The sequence below is a fragment of the Zeus faber genome (assembly GCF_960531495.2).
Source record: "Zeus faber genome assembly, chromosome: 7".
Taxonomy (NCBI): Eukaryota; Metazoa; Chordata; class Actinopteri; order Zeiformes; family Zeidae; genus Zeus; species Zeus faber.
Window position 1 is genome coordinate 27,158,148 of NC_137203.1, and position 22,768 is coordinate 27,180,915.

Sequence of the window (22,768 nt, forward strand, 5' to 3'; positions counted from 1 at the left end):
CTGCCGACGCACAGGCAGGCAGTGGAAATCTCTCCCCCTGTCAGGCGGCATCATGGGCGTCATCATGCATTCCAGCCGCAGCCTTGGAGACATTTTCTTCCACCACCTGCACAAACTCTTCTTGAGCTCCCTGTTTCCAGGCTCCCAGGCTCCTGGGATCCTGGGGTCCTGGCCCTGTGTAACCTTGGCCCGTAGGGCTTCTGTAGGCTCAACTTATCCTCTATCCATCTCTTAAGTTTAAGCCCTAAATCCCCACCTTCACACTCCCAAACAATCCATTGTATGTCCTTTTAAGTGCAGTTTGTACGATGGCAGTGACACATTTCGCAAAGACAATAAGACCAACACAAACAAACACACACACTCTTGTACAGTATTGTATCCCACACGGAGATACAATACTGTACTTAGTTAACAAACGATAATACAGGTACTTCTCACTTAACAACCAAGTTCCGTTCCTATGACCAGGTCGTTAAGCTTATTGGTCGATAAGCGAGGACCAGCCGTTATTTCAGGCTAAGGGGGCATGGCCATTGCGAACGCTAGTGTAGTGAACACTGACAGACTTGGGGAACGAGACTGAAACTGAGAACGATAAGATGAGATGTATATAGTGTGTATAGTATATATAGTGTATAAAGTATATGCAGTATAGTGTATATAGTAGCATATATACTGTATATAGTATATATAGTGTATATAATGTATATATAGTGTATTTAGTTTATAAAGGGTGATGTGCGATGAGATGCTTGACGCTGAGACCTCGTGGTATTGTACAATTCAGACTGGTCACAGAGCTGGTCCTAAGGCCCAACGGTCGTTAAACAGGAAGGGCGTTAAGTGAGGAGTACCTGTAATCTAATAGTTATGGCCAAGTTTATGTATAATTTGAAGGTAATCGATGCTGAAGACTCACCGATATTTTACTCCCGAACTGCTAAATGCTGTGTTGTAACAGGTGGTGCATGTAACAAAATATCCAATACTGCTAAAATAAAAATTTTTTGAATAGTGATTTAAAACCTTTTTTCTTGTATGGACGTAACCGCCGCAGAGCAAAGCTTTACATAATTGTCTGTGATTAAGGATTATAATTCTCCGTTTGCAAAAGAGCCATATGATGACATATGATGAATATCCGTGCTTAACAAATTGGCAAACAAAGCTGTGAATAACTGACAATGATAGGAAATTGGTTAAAGGGTGCTGTTGGATGGCTTGTCTGGAAGGCAGTGTTATTGGATGGGATTCTATAGTAATTAAGGGAGGTGGGACTTTCTATCATTTTGGTGGTCAATTCCACTCTCGGAATATCAGTAAAAAAATCCATTGGCTGGAAAAGGGCCCCTGATGTATAGCGCAACCCCATTCCTAGAGCAGTTTTCCTTTTGACAGTAGTTTGGCAACCCGCTCCCACTCGCCACAGCCACCTTACCATGACGGCAGACATGATCCATGCATGGTCTGCTAGCGGGACGTGTGTCCCATCAGCCATAATGCATTCCCAGCTCTAGTCCATGCCGCCTCGCTGGCGCAGTCACGATTCCTGTTTCCTATGCACCTGCCTCTCTCGCTCCTTCTTTTTGATTTTCACCTCACCGCTTCTCCTCCCCCTACCTTTTTCCCCTCCTCCCTCCTCTTCTCCTCTTTGTCCTCTCCTATCCTCCTACTTGTACCCCTCTCTCCTATACATCTAAATTCACCTTCTTCTCTGTCGTCCCTCACATCCCAATTTCCCTCTTCTCTTTTTCAATACCCAATGTTAAAACAAAAAGCTCCTCTGCTTTTCCTTTTTACCAGAATCCCCCGTCAGAGGCAGCTGCCTGTTGGGAATGACAATTTACCTCCCCTCGTTTACCAGCAGAGCCTCAGCATATGCTGCAGCACACCAGCTGTTCATGGAAGTTGGAATATTGCATGGAGATGCGGCTTCATGACAACTTCAGCTGTTTTCCCTTTTCTGTTTCAGGATCAGGTAATAACTTAAACTGCCAGACAGCGAACACAAAGTGTTCTTTCTTCTCTATAGGAACTCTACCCCCCCCCCCCCCTCTCTGTTTCTCTCTCCCTTTTTGCTTCCCCGTACACTCTAGGTGTTTGCTGGAGTTTCTGCTTTCATTTGTGTCTGGGTGCGGACGTGACTTGCCTGGTAAAAGAGTAGAGGCACTTAGGGTGATGCCTACACACACACACACACACACACACACACACACACACACACACACACACACATCTAGACACCAATTGCCTCTATTCCGTAGCACTCAAGCGTCTAAGAGAGCCATGGATATTACACACTGGCGGAACCTGGCTACTAATTGCAGCCCTCAGGGTAGCGGTGGACCTGAAGTAAGCAACTGGCTATGGAATTGTGGGAGTATAGGCAGGCGGGGTGGAAGAGGCGTGACCTTGAATTGCCTGTGATTTTGGGTAGTCATGCACTTCATGACTCATGTTATTATCATTACCCTCCAGTAGTCATCAGACTTTTTTTGAATTCCGTGGTCTCACCGTGAACACAGGAAGCCGGTTCCATGGCAGTACCAGTTAATCCAACGCCTATCATGCCGTAGCCCTTTTTCTTTCGGTAGCTCAACCTTCTCACATGCTATAAACTCTGAATAAATACGCCAGCCATATCAAACGTAAAATTGGCATCCACAGCAGGGCAGGGGAGTTCATTTTCACCACGCTGCTTCCAGTTGCCAGCTGAGTGCAGTGTCTTAAGGCTGCCGTCTAATAAACAGATTTGTTAGAGGCGCTGGTACCAGGTTCCCATAGCAACTCGCGGTAGGGCCGCTCCTTTCTGCTTCCCAACAGCTCATATTCTCCTAGAACGGACTCCGTACACCTTCCTCCAGCTGCTGAATAGGATGAGCACACCTTATGTAGCTTTTGTAGCTCGATGGGTAGAGCCCCTCACGAACACGGCCCCTCACGAGGTTCGATTACTTTGTAGGTCAATATAGCGCGGCACTACACGACTGCACCCGGGGCTTAGGGGTTCAGCTCTCCGTGTAGTTCAATTGGTTGAGCGTGGCTTCTGTTACCTCCCCCGGCCATGAGGTTATTTCTCATTGTGCATCAGCAGGTACGAGCGTGACACCAGCACTGTGCCAGGTTTGGGGGTTCAAGGCTGCGGGATTTGTGTTTGTGATGAACACGGTGAAGCAGCTCTGCACGCTGCTTGAGCGGTCTGTTGGCTCTCTACCAAAACCCGATTCTGGCTTTCGGAGACTTCCCCACAAAAGACCCCCCCCCGCCCACATGAGGATATGAGACACTGCTTGAGAAGATGAGATATTCATGGGCAGATACATACGTAGACATAGTTTAGAGGCGATTTAGTCAAAGTAATAGAATAGACTGTCAAGTGGTAAAAGAAATGAAAGAATCGATAACTTTGTGTGACGCTAATGAAAATGTGGAAACGTAACGATACACAACCCTGTCCCTGTATTCAGTATCCCGTGGGACAGTCTCTTCTCTATGAAGCAGAAAGAAGAATTGTAATTTTCAGTCGATCAAACTAATGTTTCACAGTCAATTTGGCAGCCATTTAATTCAGAACAGCATGATGTAATGGGTCAATCTCTAAGTGCTCTGAAAAGAGAAGTCTCATAAGACGCCAATATAGTTTTCCCTCTGCGGGGAAAGCAAAATCGCACCCTGAGAAGGGTTTCCAAATAAAGATACCGTGCCCCCTCAACCAAGAAAGACCAAGAAACACTATTACTTTAGTGAAGGAAAACATTGGAAATAAACACACTGCGCATTACTCCCTTTGATCCTGTGATTGGCCACCTCGCCGTGAGGCACATTCTCAAGCGGAGCTGCAGAAATCCCAATTGGAACCACGGCACAAAGTGAAACGGCTGCGCTCAAGGTTCTCTCCCTTTCTTTTTTTTTTTGCTGCAGTTCAGGTGTCGCAGAGCACACCCCTCGGTGCGGCTCTGGAAAGGCTCGCTTCTGGACCCGTGCGAGGCACTTTTGGAAGCTCAGCGTCGAGCATTTAGCGTTCGACTGTAGCCTGAAAAGCCTTCATCAGCTGAGGTGGCACAGCGGGGGGCTAAACGGCCTCATCTGCACAGGGAAACGGAAAAACTCCCCTAAGACAGCAGCAGACATTCGCTTGAAAAGGGAGGCTTGTAATTGTCCTCGATGGCAGAGAAGGGGCCTTCATGTCCTCGGCTTTTGATAGTTCTGGAAGAGACACACACACTCCTCTTCTGAGTGTGTGTGGGGATGGGGGTTTTAACCTGTTGCTTGTTAGACCAACCAACGAGCAACAGGTATGCAGCCACTCTCACCCAATCACCTACATCCAGGTCAGGTGTGGCTGCTCAAACCACACCAACCCCACACCACAGAAACAAATCATTTAACACTGCGTCCATTTCCACTAACACAGTCAGCATCTTGCTGTTTCTGTCCCATTGTGTGGACCGTGAACCCAGGGAATAAGAGAGTGATTTCTCTCCTCAAACCCCGGTGAGAGTGATGTTCAATTTCCTGCGTCGTTGTTTTGTTTTTAATTAGCCTGTGCCCTCGCCTCCACCCCTCCTCACCCACCTGCTTTTATTTTTTTACGTTTTGTGACCCCCCTCGATTTGCAGCCACTGACAATGCGACGGAGTCGCTCCAACTTTTAATGATGTGCTGCTCTAGCCACGACACCTCCCTCCAATCCTCCACCACCATGCAGCTAAACTGTTCATTAGCGCCGTTACCCTTAACCCCCACCCCCTACACACACAAACACACACACACACACACACACACACACACGCACACACACACACACACACACACACACACACACACACACCGCTCTCTCCAACTCTGGCGTAAAGTTCTATAAAAAGACAGCAGGCGGGGCGGCTTGAGGGGGTTAAACATGAGGTTCAAACGGCGAATGCTACCGGAGAGATACGGTGGCTCAAGTTTGGGAACAGCCTTATTTGTTTAAATCGTGTTTCATTGAGATTTAATGTGACCTCACACACACACACACACACACACACACAAACACACACACACACACACACACACACACACACACACACACACACACACACACACACACACACACACACACACACACCTCTGTCTCTCCAGATCTCTCCGAGTTTCTGTTTCTCTTTTTCTCTGTTTCTGTAACTCACCCAACCGTCTCTGGCTGATTTGTTTCTATGACTTTTTTTTATCCCATTGTTTTACCCCCCCCCCACCACTCCCTTGGGAGATACATGAGATTGTATCCCATAACTCTGTCCGTGGACTGGAAGTGACCCGTACACATTTTTCAAATTGATATTTTTGACGGGTTGGCGCCAGTTTCTTGTGTGTGTGTGTGTGTGTGTGTGTGTGTGTGTGTGTGTGTGTGTGTGTGTGTGTGTGTGTGTGTGTGTGTGTGTGTGTGTGCGTGAGTCCAGTTGTGCCTCATTCCACTGAGCTGCCCTGGAAGGACTGCGGGATCTGGCAGGATCTGAGAATTGAGTCACTGTCACAGAGGTGTGTGTTTGTTTGTCTCACCGTCGCTTGCAGTGTTGGGTTTTAGTTTTCATTCCATTTTAATCAAATTGTGCCAAAACAACACTTGTAACGTGCCTGGGCGTGGTAGACAAACTTTTTAACTCGGATATCATTACCGCTTTCACTTACCGCCGGAGGCCTCGGCAAACTGTCCTATTATTTGGTCTATGATCCCTATTGGGGTTATTTGGTGTTCCTTGGTGAAGTAGTTATCTTTGAGTTATTTTTCGGTATTTTCCCCAGGTCACACAACATATGACGATCCCTGCACCTTGGTTGTGCCTCGTCTCAAATGTGCACGTCTGCAGTGTTTGTGTCTGCCCCCCCCTTTTTCTTGCTGCTGTTGTCTGCTGCTGGTATTGACACTGCTGGTGTTGTCGTTGCTGCTGCTGGTGTTGTCGTTGCTGCTGCTAAACTTATACCTAAACTAAACCCTCACTTAACGTAACCTTATACCTCGACTTAACCATCTCTAACCTGAGTGACCTTTCCAGTTCCGGTGAGAGCTACCACTTCCGGTTCCGGTGACGTCTTTGCGTGTGCGTTGCTGCTGTTGTTGTTGCTGTTTCTGTGGCTGTTGTTGCTGCTGTTGTTGTTTTCTGTTGCTGTTGCTGCCACTGTGGCTGGAGTCGCTTTTACTGTTGTTTTTGTTGTCTTTGTTGTTGCTTTTTTTGTTGCTGTTGTTTCAGGGGCATTCTTTTGTAATGACCGGCTGACAACTACGTTCTCTCTTTCTTTTTTGTAATTCTTTGTAAAGCGCATTGTGTTGCCCTGGTATGAAATGCGCTCTATAAATAAAGTGTGACTTGACTTGACTATATACACCAGCGCTCGCCACACACCCGACCTGCCAGTTAATCCATTACCATTTCCCGGCCTGTCAGGCCCATTCTCTTCAGCCCTAATCGCAGCCAATAGTGAAAGCGCTTGAACCCAATTAACATGATCGCAAATACATGAGGCGGCGGCGCATCGCTCCATCAACAGGATATCAGCTTCACCTCTGGTTTGTAGCCCGGCTCTCCCGAGGCCCTCCTCTCCTCTGCCGGCCTTCTCGCTAATTGACCTGTGCCCGCCTCGAGGAGTTTGCGTGACGGTCGTCATTTCTACTTTTTGAAAAATCACATGCCATCCCCCCTTTCCCTCTCAGAGCTCTTGCTGAGCGTGTTTTTGTGTGTGTGTGTGTGTGTGTGTGTGTGTGTGTGTGTGTGTGTGTGTGTGTGTGTGTGTGTGTGTGTGTGTGTGTGTGTGTGTGTGTGTGTGTGTGTGTGTGCGTGCGTGCGTGCGTGTGCGTGTGCCTGTGTGTGTGTGTGTACATCCCTGTGGCTCAGGGTGGAAGCGGTGCACAGCAGGAGCCCTTTTAGGAGGCCATCGTTCTCTCTGATCTCTGCCACGGCAACACACTAACATAGCCGCTGGGGGGACGAGGCTAATGTTAGTTACACCTCGCTGATGAAGGGTTGGGTTTGACTGTGTTTGTAGTGTGTGAGGTAGTATCTGTGATCTTGTGTGATATTTTTACATTCTATCCATGTGCGCATTCCTATTCATGCGGTGGCCAAGCGTCTGGTGATTGGAAGATGTCTTTTACAGCCCTCTTGGAAGGTACAGCAGCACGCTCCCAATCTGGCAACCTCTCTCCCACACAAACTTAGATAGTCGTGCAAAAAGGTCTTGGGTGTTAACGGTCGGGGTGTTTTATGTTTCTGGATATCGGAACCTCAGTGAAAAGTGCCAAGTTCAGATTCCCATGAGAGCTCGCGCTGCATCAAATTTCTTCTTCGCTATTGTTTTTCTTTTCTTCAGTAAAAAGCGAATAGAGATAAATTACAGTTGTATCGATTTTCTTTTTTTCCACGCCATCCACTATTAATCCCAAGCCTCACTGTTATTACAACAGAGTGCTTTTTTCCCCCATGCCTCAACATATGAACTGAAGGGCCCCGTCCGCCCCTTGAGCATTATCACATGACGTTCCTTAAAATATTCTTGCGCACATAACCTAGGGTTTTGTCAATGCAGTCAAGTTACGGGGAGAACAGCAAGTTCCTTGTTTAGTCGGGGCTGGGATGAATAGCAGGACATGAAATTTACGCGCTTCGGTCTGTAAAAAACGGATCTTTTTACAATCCCTCTTTTTCCAAACAAAGTTACCGTCTAGTTACCTCTAGTTACCTCTACCACCAGTTCTAAAAATCTGTATTTGTGCAATTTGGAGCCCTCGAAAAAAAAGTGCGCAGCCATGCTTGCTGTGTTTTAGTCTCGCTCCTGTAGATTGAATAATTTTTTGCCTCGTCGTGCCGTCTTGCTGGCAGAAACGTTGAGACACGATGCATTTGTGTGTTTTTTGAGCTGTAGCCGCGTTGTATCGCACAGCGCAGGAGGTCGGAAGTGACTCTCTCTCTGCCTCCAGCCATGAATGTGGGCTGAAGGTGACCTTGGCTGAAGGTGACCTGCTGTAATCCTGATTTATTTTGTTCGGGGCTTTTCTTTTCTTTTCTTTTTTTTCTTGTGCATTTTAATTGCATTGATTATGTTTTTCTCAAACTATTGGTGGTATGGGGGGGAGGCTGGAGGGGTGTAACTCTATCGATAGATCCCTCCCTGGCTCTACCACATCTGATAATAGCTGCTGATGTTGTTGAAACTCCATTCCGGGTTCCTTGATTGCTCTCGCCCGGTCTTGTCACTTTGTTCTCTGTGTAGAGTTTGGCCGTCATCTCTGTTGTAAGGCAGTGTTTTCCAGCCGCTGTGTCGTGGCCCACTAGTGTGCCGTGAGAGCTTGTGAAGTGTGAAAATTCCACTTAAAAAAATAATACTAATGGAAAATTGCTTTTGTGCTGCAAGATCAAAATTGCAGGGCTGCACAAATTCATGTCATTCATCAGTTCCAGCCAGAATAGCTCTGTAATGGGGATGGTAGCTCAGGAGGTAGAGCTGGTGGTCTAGTGATCTAAAGCTCGCTGGTTTAATCCTAGGCTCCTCCTGCTAGCATGCTGCAGTGTCCTTGAGCAAGACACTTAACCCCTAATTGCTCCTGATGGCTGCGTCCGTCAGTGTTTCATAATTGTAAGTCGCTTTGGATAAAAGCGTCTGCTAAATGATATGTAATAATATCATGTAATAATGATAAAAGGTTCAATGTTTTTTCGTGAGTCGTTTGATTTTTTTTGGTGTGATGCACGTTGAGTGAGGGAGGACTTCCTGTGAACGATGAAGAGGGTCAGAAGAGTCGATGGGCCTCTGAGTTGTCAATGGAATTCTCACAAGAATTATTTCATTCTATCAAAACTATTTATTTTGATGGAAGGACAACAGTATATTAGTATATATTAGTATATAATAGATTATATATTGTGCCAGACGCCTTGGCCTTAGTTCTTTGTCTTGGACTTTAATTTAGTCCTCTGTAATCATTTTCAGTTTATGAATTAAAGACACGCTCGTTCGCCTCTCAACTCTTTTACCGGAGTGGCTCCCGACTGCCGATTCATTCATTTGAAAACTTTTGTTTGCTACCAACGAATCCTTAGCGAGTCTTGCATCGCTATTCATTGGCCATAATAATAAGCATAGTTCGAAATGTTTCTGATGATTTAAGTGGTTAAAGGGATATGGGATTAGTTTATCGTAAAAAGTGTGCCTTGGTAGAAAAAAGGTTGGGGAGCACTGCTGTGAGGGATGAATTGCACGCTTATTGGTCAACTGCAATGTGTCAGAAGAGAAAAAAATAACAACAACAAACGTATTGGACTGTAGCTTTACTGACACTAATTTCCTTGTCTGTCTTGCCAATCTAACCTATGTGTGCGTGTGGGTGTGTGTGTGGGTGTGTGTGTGTGTGTGTGTGCGTGCGTGCGTGCGTGCGTGTGTGTGTGTGGGTGTGCGTGTGTGCGCGCGCTCTCCGCGTGATTTCCCGCAGGCTTCGAGCTGCTGTACCAGCCAGAGGTGGTGCGCCTCTACCTGTCTCTGCTGACGGAGAGCCAGAACTACAACACCCTGGAGGCCGCCGCTGGTGCTCTGCAGAACCTCAGCGCTGGACAGTGGACCGTGAGTCCCCGGGAGGGTTGGGGTGTTTGTGTGCGTGTGTGTGTGTGTGTGTGTGTGTGTGTGTGTGTGTGTGTGTGTGTGTGTGTGTGTGTGTGTGTGTGCGTGTGCGTGTGTGTGAGGTTGGGTTCCTCCACTACTTTTCTACCGTATCAATGACTCCCATTGTGCAACTGTACATTGGCGGCTTCCTCTGCAGTCCAGCAGTCCCTGGGTAAAGAGTTGTCATCACTCTGGGACTGAACTGGACAATTAAAGCGAATACCAGAGTACATTTTAACACCCATGTGTAACCCTGTGAACATATCTGTTGACACTCTGTATTCATCAGCAGCTCTGGCAACCCTCCTGTTTCCCTGGGCTCATTCCTCCTCCGAGGAGAAGCGGCACTGCAGTAGTTGCTTTATCTGCACCGTAATTTGAATGTTTGGTGGGTTTGTGTGTTTGACTGTGTGTGTGTGTGTGTATGTATAGGTACATGAAGATGCCAATTCTGAAATATAACACTTGTTGTTGCACTTTGAATAATCAAACAGTAGTCATTTTTGATGAAGAGACCCCTTACTTTCTCCGCTCCCGATTCTACTCCTTCCCTGCTGAGGCTGATCAGAACTCCTGCCGGGCTACGGGAGCAGGTTGGGGTTATGGGAGCAGGTGGGGGCTACGGGAGCAGGTGGAAGCTATGAGCCCGTCACGCTGGACATGGCAGGTCCCTGCCTCCTCGGAGGATATCTGGGTTTTACCCCCTGAAATCCTCCGAGTTCACTGCTTCTTAACCTGTGGATTAACAGCTGCTTTCCAGGCCCTCTACTGCCACCTAGTGGTGGTTCTGCATCTGTCGCCTGCCTAATTACATCTCTTGGGGTCCATTGCTCAGCAGAGAAGAGCCCTTTCATGTCAAGCTTAGAAGTTTTGTGTTTCAAAAAAAAAAATGTAAAAGCCAATACGAATCCATTGATGTTTAAATTGAGACAAATTATATTGCATGTCCGTTCAGAGCCCACGCTGTTTAAAAGTTTAGATTAATCACGCCCGGGGAGCCCGCTTTCGGCATAGCCGATGCGCTCCGCCCGGCTGTGTACTCCGTGTCTGCTTCCCTGGTAGTGGAAAGAATATTTCTAGTTGTAGTCTCGACGAAGGCTTCTAGATTTTTTTATTCCAGTTCTGTTGACGACTAAATACTTACATGTTTTTGCTGCAATTTAAATAACATTCTTTAAATTTTAGGTTTGGTCTTTTTTGGCTTGCTCTAAACGGATTCCTCGAGGTAATCCAGTGGTTTATGGAGCTAATTCCATATATTTAAATGTGGTCACGTGATTACATTGCAAAGTAATCTAACTGAGCCAAGTATATGTGGTATTATTGTATCAAAACAACCCGGCAGCTGTGACAGAGGACAGAATTTAATTTAAACGCATGCCTTTTCAATTTTAATACATCCATGGTCTGGGGCAAAAATTGTTGCATTTGTTTATATACAGTTCAATTTGACGTATAAATCACGAGAGGGTGTGTGCATGTATCCGCACCCCCCTCCTTCCACATGCCCCCCGCCCATCTCAAGTCGAAGAAAATCTCTCAATTGAAATGCATTGATTTACATTTTGTACTGTGTTGCACGGAAAAATATTGGAGGCTGGAGGTTTTTTTTCGTTCAGGCTCCAAGGGACAGGCACTTTTGTCACACATTTCACTGAGATATGTGGTGCGGAACTGAGAGTGTGTGGAACTTGTCAATTGTGAGCGAAAAAAACTGCATTGGGGACTTGTAGCAGCATATTCAAGCAATTGTAGTTATTAACATGTGTCTGTGCTGCAAAAATATGCAGGAAAAAGAATGTATTTTTGAGAAAATATTCTACGGGTGTGCAACTTTTTGATGCAGGTGTGTGAATATGTTTTGCGCCATATTCGCTGCAGCAGCTGTCGCAAAAATGTGAGTGTATGAGTTTCTTAATTTGGGATTTGTAGAATAGGATTCTTGCACCAGCAGTGAAGAATTTGAGTTGTGTGTTGTGTGTTGTGTTTGCGGAAGAGAAAAAAAATTCTACAAGTTTCAAATTTACTGATACACATTTTGTATTTTATACAACTACAAATTCCACTGTCACGGTTTTGAACAATACCTCCGTACAAGCCTGTGTGTGTGTGTGTGTGTCTGTGTGTGTGTGTGGCGTGGAATCCACTGTTTGTATTTTGTATTTTTAAATATGTATCTCTGTCTTACAAAGGAAAGTCTCCACCAAAAGACGATCCTCAGCTTCTCCCACAGCAGAATGTGCTCAATAAACACAGCCTGTGATTAAGAAGTGCATTTTGTTAACTCCCCTCTCCCTACAGGAGGTCTAAAATATCAAATACAAAATTCAAAAAACACCTCCCATCCTTCTGTCTGCGCATCCCTCTTCTGCCCTGCAGTGGTCCAACTACATCCGAGCCACGGTGCGGAAGGAGAAAGGCCTGCCCATCCTGGTGGAGCTCCTGCGCTCCGACTCTGACAAGGTGGTGCGGGCCGTGGCCATCGCCCTGCGCAACCTCTCCATCGATCGGCGCAACAAGGACCTGATCGGTACGGGTGCCACCATGTTAAACGAGGCGCCCCGCCGGGCTTTCCAGGCCTCGATCCGGTTCACTCTTTTCAAACGTTTACTTGGTGGCCCCGCAGGAAGCTACGCCATGCGGGACCTGGTGAGCAACCTGCCCAGCGGCCAGCAGCGGCCCGCCAAGAACCTGGAGGAGGACACGGTGGTGGCCATCCTCAACACCATCCACGAGATCGTGACGGACAGCTCGGAGAACGCCCGCTCCCTCATCCAGGCCCAGGCCATAGAGAAGCTGGTGGCCATCAACAGAACCAGGTACAGGAAGTGAATCAAGGATGGCAGTTGAGTGGCTCGGTCGGGTGAAACTATCCCAGGACAGATCTTCCGCCCTCACGGCCGTTTTGTTTTTGAGACGGAAACAAACTGTTCTGGACGTTTCTGGTTGTTTTTTCCTCGTGTTATTATCATGTTGTTATACATACATGGCCACACCTTCATTCAAAAGTCGCCAGTTGTGTCGGCCATGGCGTTTGCAGGTGAGAAACGGAGATATGGTGAAGCCGAAAAGAAGACAGAAGCTCGCAGCTCTTGTTCTTAAGCAATAAACAAGACAAAAAGCGAAACCCGGGCTTAGCTTTTCCCCCCGCCCGGTGTCGACTCAACTCGGGGATGAAAGCCGATAAGCAATTGGAATGTTTTTCGGGGAGTAAACACAGAACCAAATGAAAGGAAAAAATCCTTCATCCTTTGCCTTTTATAGAAAATAAATTAAATGAGAAATAAAACTCCTGATCGCTGATCTTTTTTTGAGGGCAAGGGAAGAGCAATAAAAATATTCAAAACAAATTCTTCAAAAAGAATTATATAATCTATAGTTTTTCTACCCCATAAGAGACTTCACGTCCACTTTGAAAATTACTTTAGGGGGGGGGCATGGGGCCCCTAGATGCCCCATGGGCCCCATGTTGCTCATTTTATCAGGCGCGTTTTTGTTTTTCAAGCGTGAATGGGCATCGAGGTAGCACATTGTCTGGGCATGATAAACATATTCATGAGCAACGCGTCCTCTCCGCATTGAGCATCGTGCTCTGCCATTCGCTTCCTTACGGAACGAAACAAAACACTGTGCGTAACGGCAACACTTCCTCACTCACTCTCTCATCCGCCCCTCGACAGATTGCCCAGAGGGGCAAGATGCCTCGAAGCAGAGCTAGGGGTCCATAGTTTCATACATTTGTTCTAGGAGCTGCAACAGAATATTATTTTCTTGTACCGTTGAGGAAACAGATGCACATCATCACACCGTGGCTGTGCACCCGGGCTGTATACGCTCATATTCTCTTGAAACGAATCCATCTCTGTGTCTCTCTGCATGTAATTATGTGACCCTGAATGCGGCTAGCGTCATTAGTGTCCTTATTAGCTTGCCCCTAAAGCCATCAGATGAGCTGCTCTTCTAGTTTTTAACAAGCCTGAATCTGCGCAGAGATCCGCTGCACCCCGTGCATGAATTAATGGCTTTTACAACCGGAGGCCATTGTTATGAGAAAGCACTCGAACCTCCGAAAAAAAAAAAGTCAGTTGACGTGACTGGAAAACGAGCGCAAACGGGCGCGCCACGTCTCACACGTCCGACGGGTCGGACGCGCTCGTATCGGTACCGCGCCCCTTTCCCGAAACGGGTGGCACCAAATGGTCGCACTCTCTGGAAACTTTCAATCCAAACATCAAACGACGCCTTTGAAAGTTATTGATCAGAGGAGTTGGCCTTTCCGGCGTGATTACAAGTACTTCATTCATCAGCTAGTAGCCCTCTCCCTACCAGATTGACCTTCTTTTGAAGAAAAAAAACCTACAAAAAAAACCCCTCCTCCTCCCATATAATTAACACCAGTGGCTCGGAGCGAGATAATGAAAGGAAACACGCACCCATCGGACTGTGAATTAAAAGCCAGACCCTAAAGCGGCTCCGGGGGCTCTACGGCTTTGAGTAAAGAGTTTGATTGGGGCAGGGGCGGGCCGATACCGCCCAATCTTCTCTGTTTGTCTGTAATGGTGGCGGCCGTTTCTCCGTTATCTTCCCGCCCGCAGCCAATCGGCACGCGAAACCAAGGCGGCGTCGCACGTGCTGCAGACGGTGTGGAGCTACAAGGACCTGAGGAACACCCTGACCAAGGACGGCTGGAACAAGAGCCACTTCCAGGTACTCGGTGAAACGTATAACATCCTGCCACCAGTAATATGTGTGATGAGTTTTCAAATCCCGAATTGAATAATCAATCAAGGTCAGTCCTCCGACTCTTGCCCTCCTCAGCCCACGGCGTCTGCCACCCCTAAGGCGGCCAAGAACAGCAAGCCGGGCTACGACGACACCACTTTGCCCCTGATGGAGAAGAACCAAGGTCAGTATGAGCCGTATGTAAGCCTTCTCGTATGGGCCCTGCCGGCCCCATGCGAGAAGCTCTGAGAGACGGGGGCGGTTTGGGGGCCATGTGTGTAGGAAAGGTCACGCAAGCACGAGCCAGGGAGTTGGTTGCTATATTGGGCCTAGTGAACACCGTGTCAAAGGAGAAGTCAATAGCATAGGGTTTTTTTTTTTTTTTTTTTTACTTTCCTTTCGTTTTTTATTTTCTTCTTCTTTAAAAAAAAAACAAAAAACGTACCAGCCCATGTTTCACGTCTGCCATTCCTGCCTACCCTCAGTTCGCGATCGTTCAAGCCTGGGCTCCAGTCCATTGCCCTGACAAGCAGCACAAATGTGCGTGTACAAATGGCATATGAATGCTTTTCAGGCACCAGGAAATGTGGCCGTGGTGATATGATACCTATGGACGAGCTGGGTCCAGGTAAGAGCCACAGTTTGCATGAGCGCCCCTTTCTCCAGTCAGGGGAGGAGGCTCTTCCTCCGACGGCCTCCCCCCACCCCCAGCCCATTATCGGAATCTGTTTCCGTACAGATGTTCCAGATCAATCAAAGGAGGGAAGTGCTGAATCTAGGCTAAGAAGAACTTACGGGCCGACACGTGTCGACAAGGTTTAGAAAAAAAATTGTCCAGCCGTAGGGGCGTTGACTGTCGGAAAAATCTCACAGTATATTAACACAGCATGGGATGTTTTTTTTATCGGATTTCACGTGAAAGGTGTCAATTAAGATAATGATGTACATTCCAGTCTCTATGCAAGACCCCTCTCTCTCTGCAAGATGTTTGTAAAAAGCTGGGCCCTTAAATGGAAGCTAAACACAATGAAGCAGATGGCCGACGGTTGTGAGGTTGTTATGCCATGAAAAATAATATGCATAATGTATCAGAGAGATCCATTAAGCTTTGATGCTTTGTAGTTAAAAGCCAATTTGAGCTCTAGTTTACATGATCGTTTGTGCGTTGAGTGAGTTCCGTGATGTGTGCGATTAATATTAGAAATAAGCGGTAACGGATGACTTTTTCTCTCTATTAAATGGCTTTTTGGTAGACACATGGTTTTTATCCTAGGCAGCGCGCAAGCTGATTTTCCGGTCAGATAATTATTTTGATTATGTTGAGCCTTTTTAGAGTCGTGAAACGGCTGTCTCTTTAACCAGCTGCGAGGAGGAAGCCAAATATCATTTGAAATGGCCTTGTTGGAGCCTCGTCCAGAAGTTTGAGGTGGTCACGCTTTGCCTCATCGGACGCCTCTGCCGGTTACGTGTCGTTTAACGCCGGCGGTGTCAAGCCTTGTTCAAATCAAGGGCAGGGGTAGAGCATGTTGCTTTCCAACTGTTGCACCTCACATGATTAGAGTGGCCCTGATGTATTTTAACCAAAAGTTCATTAAAACATATCTACGCCTTCCTGTGGCTGACCTGTGGCTGACCACTTCCCCCGGATACACCAACCGTTGCAGGCGGGTTCGATCACATGCTGAGAATGATTTGCAAATGCCGTGTTACACCACGCCGACAACAAGTTTGCCGGTGTGTGTGTCCTGGCACTAAGTGGTGCCGTTGTTCTCCATCTCATTAGACGGCTACTCCACCATCGACCAGAGAGACAAGGACTGCAAGTATACAAAGACAGGAGACGGTTCAGTGGACCCCACAGAACGGGAACCATTAAAGGTATCCACACACACACACACACACACACACACACACACTAAGTCACGGCAAAAAAGATTTCTACTTTTTTAATCAATTATCCTTTGTACCTCTCCATGCTTGATCTAAACACGCCTTCTTCTCCCGTTTCTCGGTGGTAGACCCTCATTAGAAACTCATAACCACGTTGAGTTTTTTAGAAGAGGTTAAAAGTTGACCTTCCCGGTCAATGTTTCCCCCCACGGCCGGCTCCGCATCTGGGCCACCCTTAGATCTGAGAGCCACCGGATAAATGAGCGTAGCCCTTTTGCAGTCGCCGGGGCAAATGAATCTAAAAAGGAGTGGCAGCCCCGCCCCACGCGAAGATCTAACCTCGGCGGCGGCGGCGACGACGACGACGACGGAGCCGCTTCGTTATCAAGTGGCCGTCCGTCGTGCACGAGGCCAAACAATTATTTACCGAGGCCGACAACAACCCTCAGAAGACCAGTGACAGCGTCAAAGCCCTGGACGAATAGGGGAACAAGTACAAAGTCAAATTAGCATATGTCACTGAATGGCAGCTTATACGGCGACCTTGATAAATCCAAAGTTCAAAATGACTCGCAATACTCCCCAACTTGTGCCTGACGGCGTATGGTAGGCGCCGCTGTGGTATTGGTGAAGGATCTTTGGAAGTGACATCAATACACAGTGTATATATTTTCATCTCAAGTTGTCTGCCCACTCGCGATGCATCTTGGCTGTTGAAACTTCCCTCTTGACACTGATTGGCATGTTCCATTATGCTGTTTGAAATCACGTTGAACTTTGTTCCCCAAGCTTCCTTGAGGCAAGGAACTAACACCGGCTTCCTCGATGCCCGTCTCTTTTTTTCCCCCAAATGGTTGTGTGTGTATTAATGGAGTTTGTTGATCTCTTTTGTGTGTGTGTGTGTGTGTGTGTGTGTGTGTGTGTGTGTGTGTGTGTGTGTGTGTGGTGCTGTTTGGTTTTGGTTCTGGTTTTAACCCCCACCCTCACACAACCTGTCGGCCACAGAATGACACAAATAGGAAGCACTATATCAGGAGTAACAGGCCGGCCGTCAGTCTGGTGGACGCCTGTGACGTTAAGCCCCAGCCTGTAGACTCCTGGGTCTAAATGCATGCCTGGTAGGTCTGCGCCACCAAACACCACGACGACGAAAACAACCTCCCCACCTCCACCCCAACCTCCATCGCAGCTTCTAGCACCTCCTTTGTTCACGCTGTGTGCCCTCCTCTTCTCCACTCATCCCTCATTGTGTCTTTGTCCTCACTCGCGACTGTAACACCCCCGGTGGAGCCGCGGGAACCTTGGGTCTCTGCTCCCTTTGGGCCGAGCTCCAAAATGAAATCAAATAAATAAATAAAATGGCTCTGCTGCATCGATCTGCCCCGAGCAACTACGACGCAGCCTGTTTTTTTTCTGGCTTCGGTCAACTCTCCATTTATTTTTTATTGTTATTTTGTCGTCCGTAATGAGATTGAACAGCCGTTTTAACCCGTCGGTATCGATCCGCAATCACTTGCGGTGATCAGATCGGGCGCCGTGGAAACTGTGATGGATGTGGATTGGCTTTGGGCCCGCTCATCCATTTCCAGCGTGCCACCTGTGTGATTTAAAATGTACTCAGTGCTTTTAAACCACTCCCCACCATCTTAGCGTGATACTTTCACGCTAAGATTACATGAAAAATGCGTTATGTCAACTGAAATGAAAATATCTGAATGATAAACGGAACTACCCCGCTTTATCCTCCACCATTAGTCGTTTGCAGTGTTTAGCAGTAGCTCCCCTCACGCTGTGCCTCTGAGCAGCCTGGGTAGGGCGTGGCTCTGGGTCTGGGTGGAGTGTCTTTGACCCTCCCTCGTTCCCTTCACGCAGCTTGTCTTCCTCCGTGAACATCGCTCCGAGCAGAAATGTATATATGCGTTTAGGCGTCAGGCACGGCCGTTTCTAGCTTTTTGGGGCCCTATGCAAAATGCTGTTTGGGGGCCCCTATCTTGTGAAACTATGGTGGGGGGATTCCAAACCCTCAAAGGCGGTCCGGGGGGCCGTACATTTCAAAATTAAATGCATCAACCTGGTGCACTCTAAGAGGGAAAAGAGGCTAGATCTGTGGAAAAAAACTCTCAACATGTGTTTTTTTCTGTGAAATTCAAACCAAGCATCTGAAGTTGAGCCCAACAATTCAAACCTACAGAAGATGATAATAAATAGGAAACACTGGGGATACCCTACACGAAGAAACTCCTGATGTTTCTTTTAAATGTTAGGAACAAATTTGTTAAGGAATCAAATTGAGGCCAAACATTGCAACTGATAATTACTAAACATATAAAAGTATCCCTTTCCCTCCAAAAAAAAACAATAAATAAGATAAATTAGGCCATATCACTGAATAAGAGGGCGCTTGGCTCCCAAGTGATACTGGTCAAGTCAAGTGTATTTGTACAGCACTTATCTGCATTATTGACTGTATTATCACAATACAGTCTCCAAGCGCTTCGCAAACCCATTCAACTAAAAAATATATATATATATTTAAAAGGCTGAAATGGCCCCCTGGTGGTTTCGGGGCCCCTGTGCAACCACATAGTCCCCATATAGCAAGAAACGGCCCTGGAATTGGGTCCTGACAGGAGATAACAAAGGAGGATGAGTAGAAACGTGTCACGCTGATGTTTCACCGCTGCCATTTAAATGTGCCATACCATCGAGCATGTTTAACATTCGTCCTCCATTTGTCATCTGAACGCGACGTTATACAGTGTTGTGATGCGAAGCTCCGGGATTTCTGTCATGTCGAGGTGTGTCATTCCAAAAGGAAACCACTGGTGAGAAACCAGCGACCGATATCTCCAGTAAGATATCGTGACCACGCAAACAAAAGTTTTGAGGTGGAGGATTTTTGGATATAGTCGCTGACAAGGACGGAATCTGGGTAACTGAGGCAAAAAGAGAATTTCCAGCAATCAAACTTTAAGAGAAGCTTGAAATTTTGGTGCCAATATCCATTGTTTGTCAAAAACGGGTGCCTAAAAAAATGCACAAAACACTGTGAAAAAAAACGAAATGATGAGTTCACTGTCAACCTTTTCCCTCTTCAATGGATTTGGTGTCTTTTGGAATGAAACCCCTCAGCATTTTTTTTATTTTTTATTTTATAACATAAAAAAGATATATGTGTCCTTTAATATTTCCTCCAACTGTCTTCAGGCGTAACGTTCCAACGGTGCAGCATCGGAACCAGAGGAGGAGGAGCCTCTCATATCACCGCTGCCATTACACACGGAGCTCATCTGACCGTCCAGCTGGACTTCGGAAAGGACGGAGGATTTTTAACCATAACACAAAAAAATTAAAACTCACAACGGCGACCCATCCTTCATGCTTCAGAAACAAAATAAAATAAAACGTAAAAAAACAACAAAAAAAAAAAAAAACGAACATGGAAGAAAAACTAAAAAAACAAACAAAAACAACAACAACAACAACAACAACAACAACAACACACGACGGATTCAATAAAAGCGTTCTCATATGGCCACGCCCGGTGTGACGGGCGTGTGAAGACGGAGCACGGGAGGTGACGGATGCGAAACACGGAAGGAAAGAACTGTCGAGCGCAAGTGGATTATTATGGAACGGGTGAGGTGGGCGGGCGAGCGGATGATTTATTTTTTTCTTTCTCTTTTTCTTTTTGAATTCAGTTTTCGAACTTCGGTTTCGATTTGGAAGCAGCCGTTTTCGCATTTAGTGCGTTTTTTTTTTTGTTTTTTTTTCGTTTTTTTCCGGGTTTGTACTTGAGGCGTGAAAAGATACAGTGTTGTTATAGCTCTGCCCCCTTTCACATTTATTTTTACGCGCTTATTTCAATTTATTTTCCGACTCGGGATTTCCCTGAATTGGTGTGGTTGCGGATTGAAGGTTGGCTTGAGGTGGAACGGTTTGTTCTTGGGGGGGCAGGGCATTTGGCGCGGTTACTGGAGGGCACGCGAGAGAGAGAGCGAGAGAGAGAGCGAGAGGGAGAGAGGGAGACAGAGAGAGAGAGACAGACAGACAGACAGACAGAGAAAGTGATGGAGAGTTGTAGCATATGGGTAGACACATATTCACACCAGCCTGCTCGCACAGACTTCCGATCCACTTGGTTCACTGTGTTTCATAAAATAAGATAGAAAAGTAAAAAAAATAAAATGATAATCAAATAAATAAGAGTGAAATCCGCTGCGATGCTTCTGAAGTCACCAGAGGTCGTTGGATCCATGGTCCATCTTTTTTACAAGAGTTCCCACGAGTATCTCCACTGTCGCGTCGTCGGGCGTTAGAGAAGTCACGTTGGGGCGCGGCGTGGCGAATGTAAGCCAGGAAATTGTATTTAAGAGGATATAAGAAGTTTTGTTAATAAACCACATGTTGTATAGGAGAGGAGCGCACGCAGGTGCCGTGGAGAGGACCATCCTAGAGGGTTTTATATTTTTGGTCGGTTTTCTACAAATGTATATCAGGGTCGTGACGAAAAAGTGAAACCGAAAAACGGCCGGAGGAAAGAATGCAAGGGTTGGCTGGTTGTATACTCGTGTGGAGAGGAGCTCCGTTTGATAACAAATCTCCACGTTTGTGAACACACGCACACACACACACACACACGCACACACACACACACACACACACACACACACACAAACACCTCCTCTTCTCTGGTGTGTGTTGGAATCCCGCGACAAACGACCTATTTATATTTGTGCCGTCGCGAAAAAAGCGACAAAGAAAAAGAAGGTGCCTGTCAACACCTTTATTCCGAGAGGCCGTGAGAACCGGACCAAACACAAGCGGAGTTGGGGGGAGGGAGGGGTTAGGGGTCAGAGGAGCTCGACGTGAACCAGCAGGAAGAGCTGGACCTTCCCACATCTCCCACTTAGTTACTGATCAGAAGAACCATCCTTTGAGTTCACCAATGCATCATAAAATCAAACAAAAAATAATAAATAAATACATTTATAAATAAATAAATAAATAAATATATATATATATATATATATATATATATATATATATATATATATATATATTTCACGCAAGCATGAAGGAAATTGTACAGATGTTTATATTCTATTCTATCCAAGTGCCACTTTGGTTTTGTTTTTGTTTATTTTGTTTTGTTCTCGGTCGTTTTTTTTGTTTTTCTTTTCAGTGGTGTCAATGGATATTAATGTCGTTCATGTGGAGGAAGAGAACTTAAAGATAGACGCGCGTATGTGGGACAAAGGCAATGACTGGATGATAGCCGCCTCGCGTTGTGTTTAAAAAGAAAAAAGAAAGAAAGAAAGTGAATCAGATTATGTTCAATGACATATAAATCAATTTTTTACCGTATAGGTTTCGGAGTGGGGGGGACGGTTTAAAAAACGTAGTATTTACGAAAGAGAGAGAGAGAGAGAGAGAGTCAGAACCATTATGTCTGTGTCTGGAAAGGTCGCTTAAATGGCAAACTTGACTCACGTTCCCTTAAGCCTGCTTCACACTGAATCCATATCCGCATCTGACAGTCGGATCCTCCCCCCTCTGGCCACCGGATGATTTGGGAGAGCTTGTTTTTTTTAGGGAACAACGGCGAGTTGACCATTATCCACGGATGAGAGTTTAAAACTTCCTTTATATGGTGTTTGTAAAGTGTGAAAAATGATTAAAATACACACAATTCACTTTTATAAGAAGAGATTTATTGATAGTGGATGTGGTGACATCCATGGTTAACGTTAATAACATCATTATTTAGTATAGTGTACCATTATATTACTTCATTTTGAGCCCGGTTCCAATTAAAACATTTCACTGACCTAACTTCCGGTTGTAGTATCGGACCGAAACTTGTCGCATAAGTTAAAAAAGCGAATGCGTCCGGGTATAGGAAGTCATCGGGGGAAAATACTCCTTAACAAGGCAAAATAGACCATGTAACACAGAACAAATGTCTGCGTTTAGACGGCCAAAATGAACGTGTTCAAAATACCACTATTATTAACATGGGAAAATTGACAGTTTTTAGACGGCCAAAATCAACGTCAAAATTGAAAGTGTTGACAAAACATAATGCTTTTCTAGTCTATTCCTTTGGGTGGCAGCAGGGTTCTCGCCATAACACTTTCCGGTAGCCTATGTTGCTAAAAAGTTTGTAGAGCTACCAAAGCCTACTACGTACTACAATATTTAGTTGTATTTTAGTTGTAAAGGTTGACCTTTTGTGTTAAATTAAACCAGCCAGCCAATTTTGGTTGATCAAGTTTTAATGTCAAATGAGCCTCCTGCTGTAGCCTAGTGTTTCTGAATTTGAGCCCAAGCTTTGTAAGTCATTATTGCAGGGGTCTCAAACTCAAATTACCCAGGGGGCCACGGGCCAGGTTGTTCTCTCCTAGGCGGAGAAAAATAAAATACAGTTATATAATACATGTAATCAACTATAATTAATGATAATTACAATAATCTATATGTAGTCATTTAGTCACACTTTAGCCAATGTTTGCCCAGTCTTGAC

The 22,768-nt window shown here is 46.0% G+C and overlaps 1 protein-coding gene across 2 annotated transcripts in view; it reads left to right on the plus strand.

The window, feature by feature from the left end:
• Positions 1–21,060, plus strand: part of arvcfb (ARVCF delta catenin family member b) — an 89,663-nt gene extending 68,603 nt beyond the window's left edge. For both annotated transcript variants that reach the window (XM_080004349.1, XM_080004350.1), the window contains 7 exons: positions 9,464–9,591; positions 12,010–12,160; positions 12,257–12,449; positions 14,226–14,337; positions 14,449–14,536; positions 16,136–16,230; positions 19,450–21,060. In XM_080004349.1, the coding sequence (XP_079860475.1) occupies positions 9,464–9,591; positions 12,010–12,160; positions 12,257–12,449; positions 14,226–14,337; positions 14,449–14,536; positions 16,136–16,230; positions 19,450–19,455 (773 nt within the window). In that variant the 3' untranslated portion in view covers positions 19,456–21,060. The remainder of the gene's footprint in view (positions 1–9,463; positions 9,592–12,009; positions 12,161–12,256; positions 12,450–14,225; positions 14,338–14,448; positions 14,537–16,135; positions 16,231–19,449) is intronic.
• Positions 21,061–22,768: the final 1,708 nt, after the last annotated feature.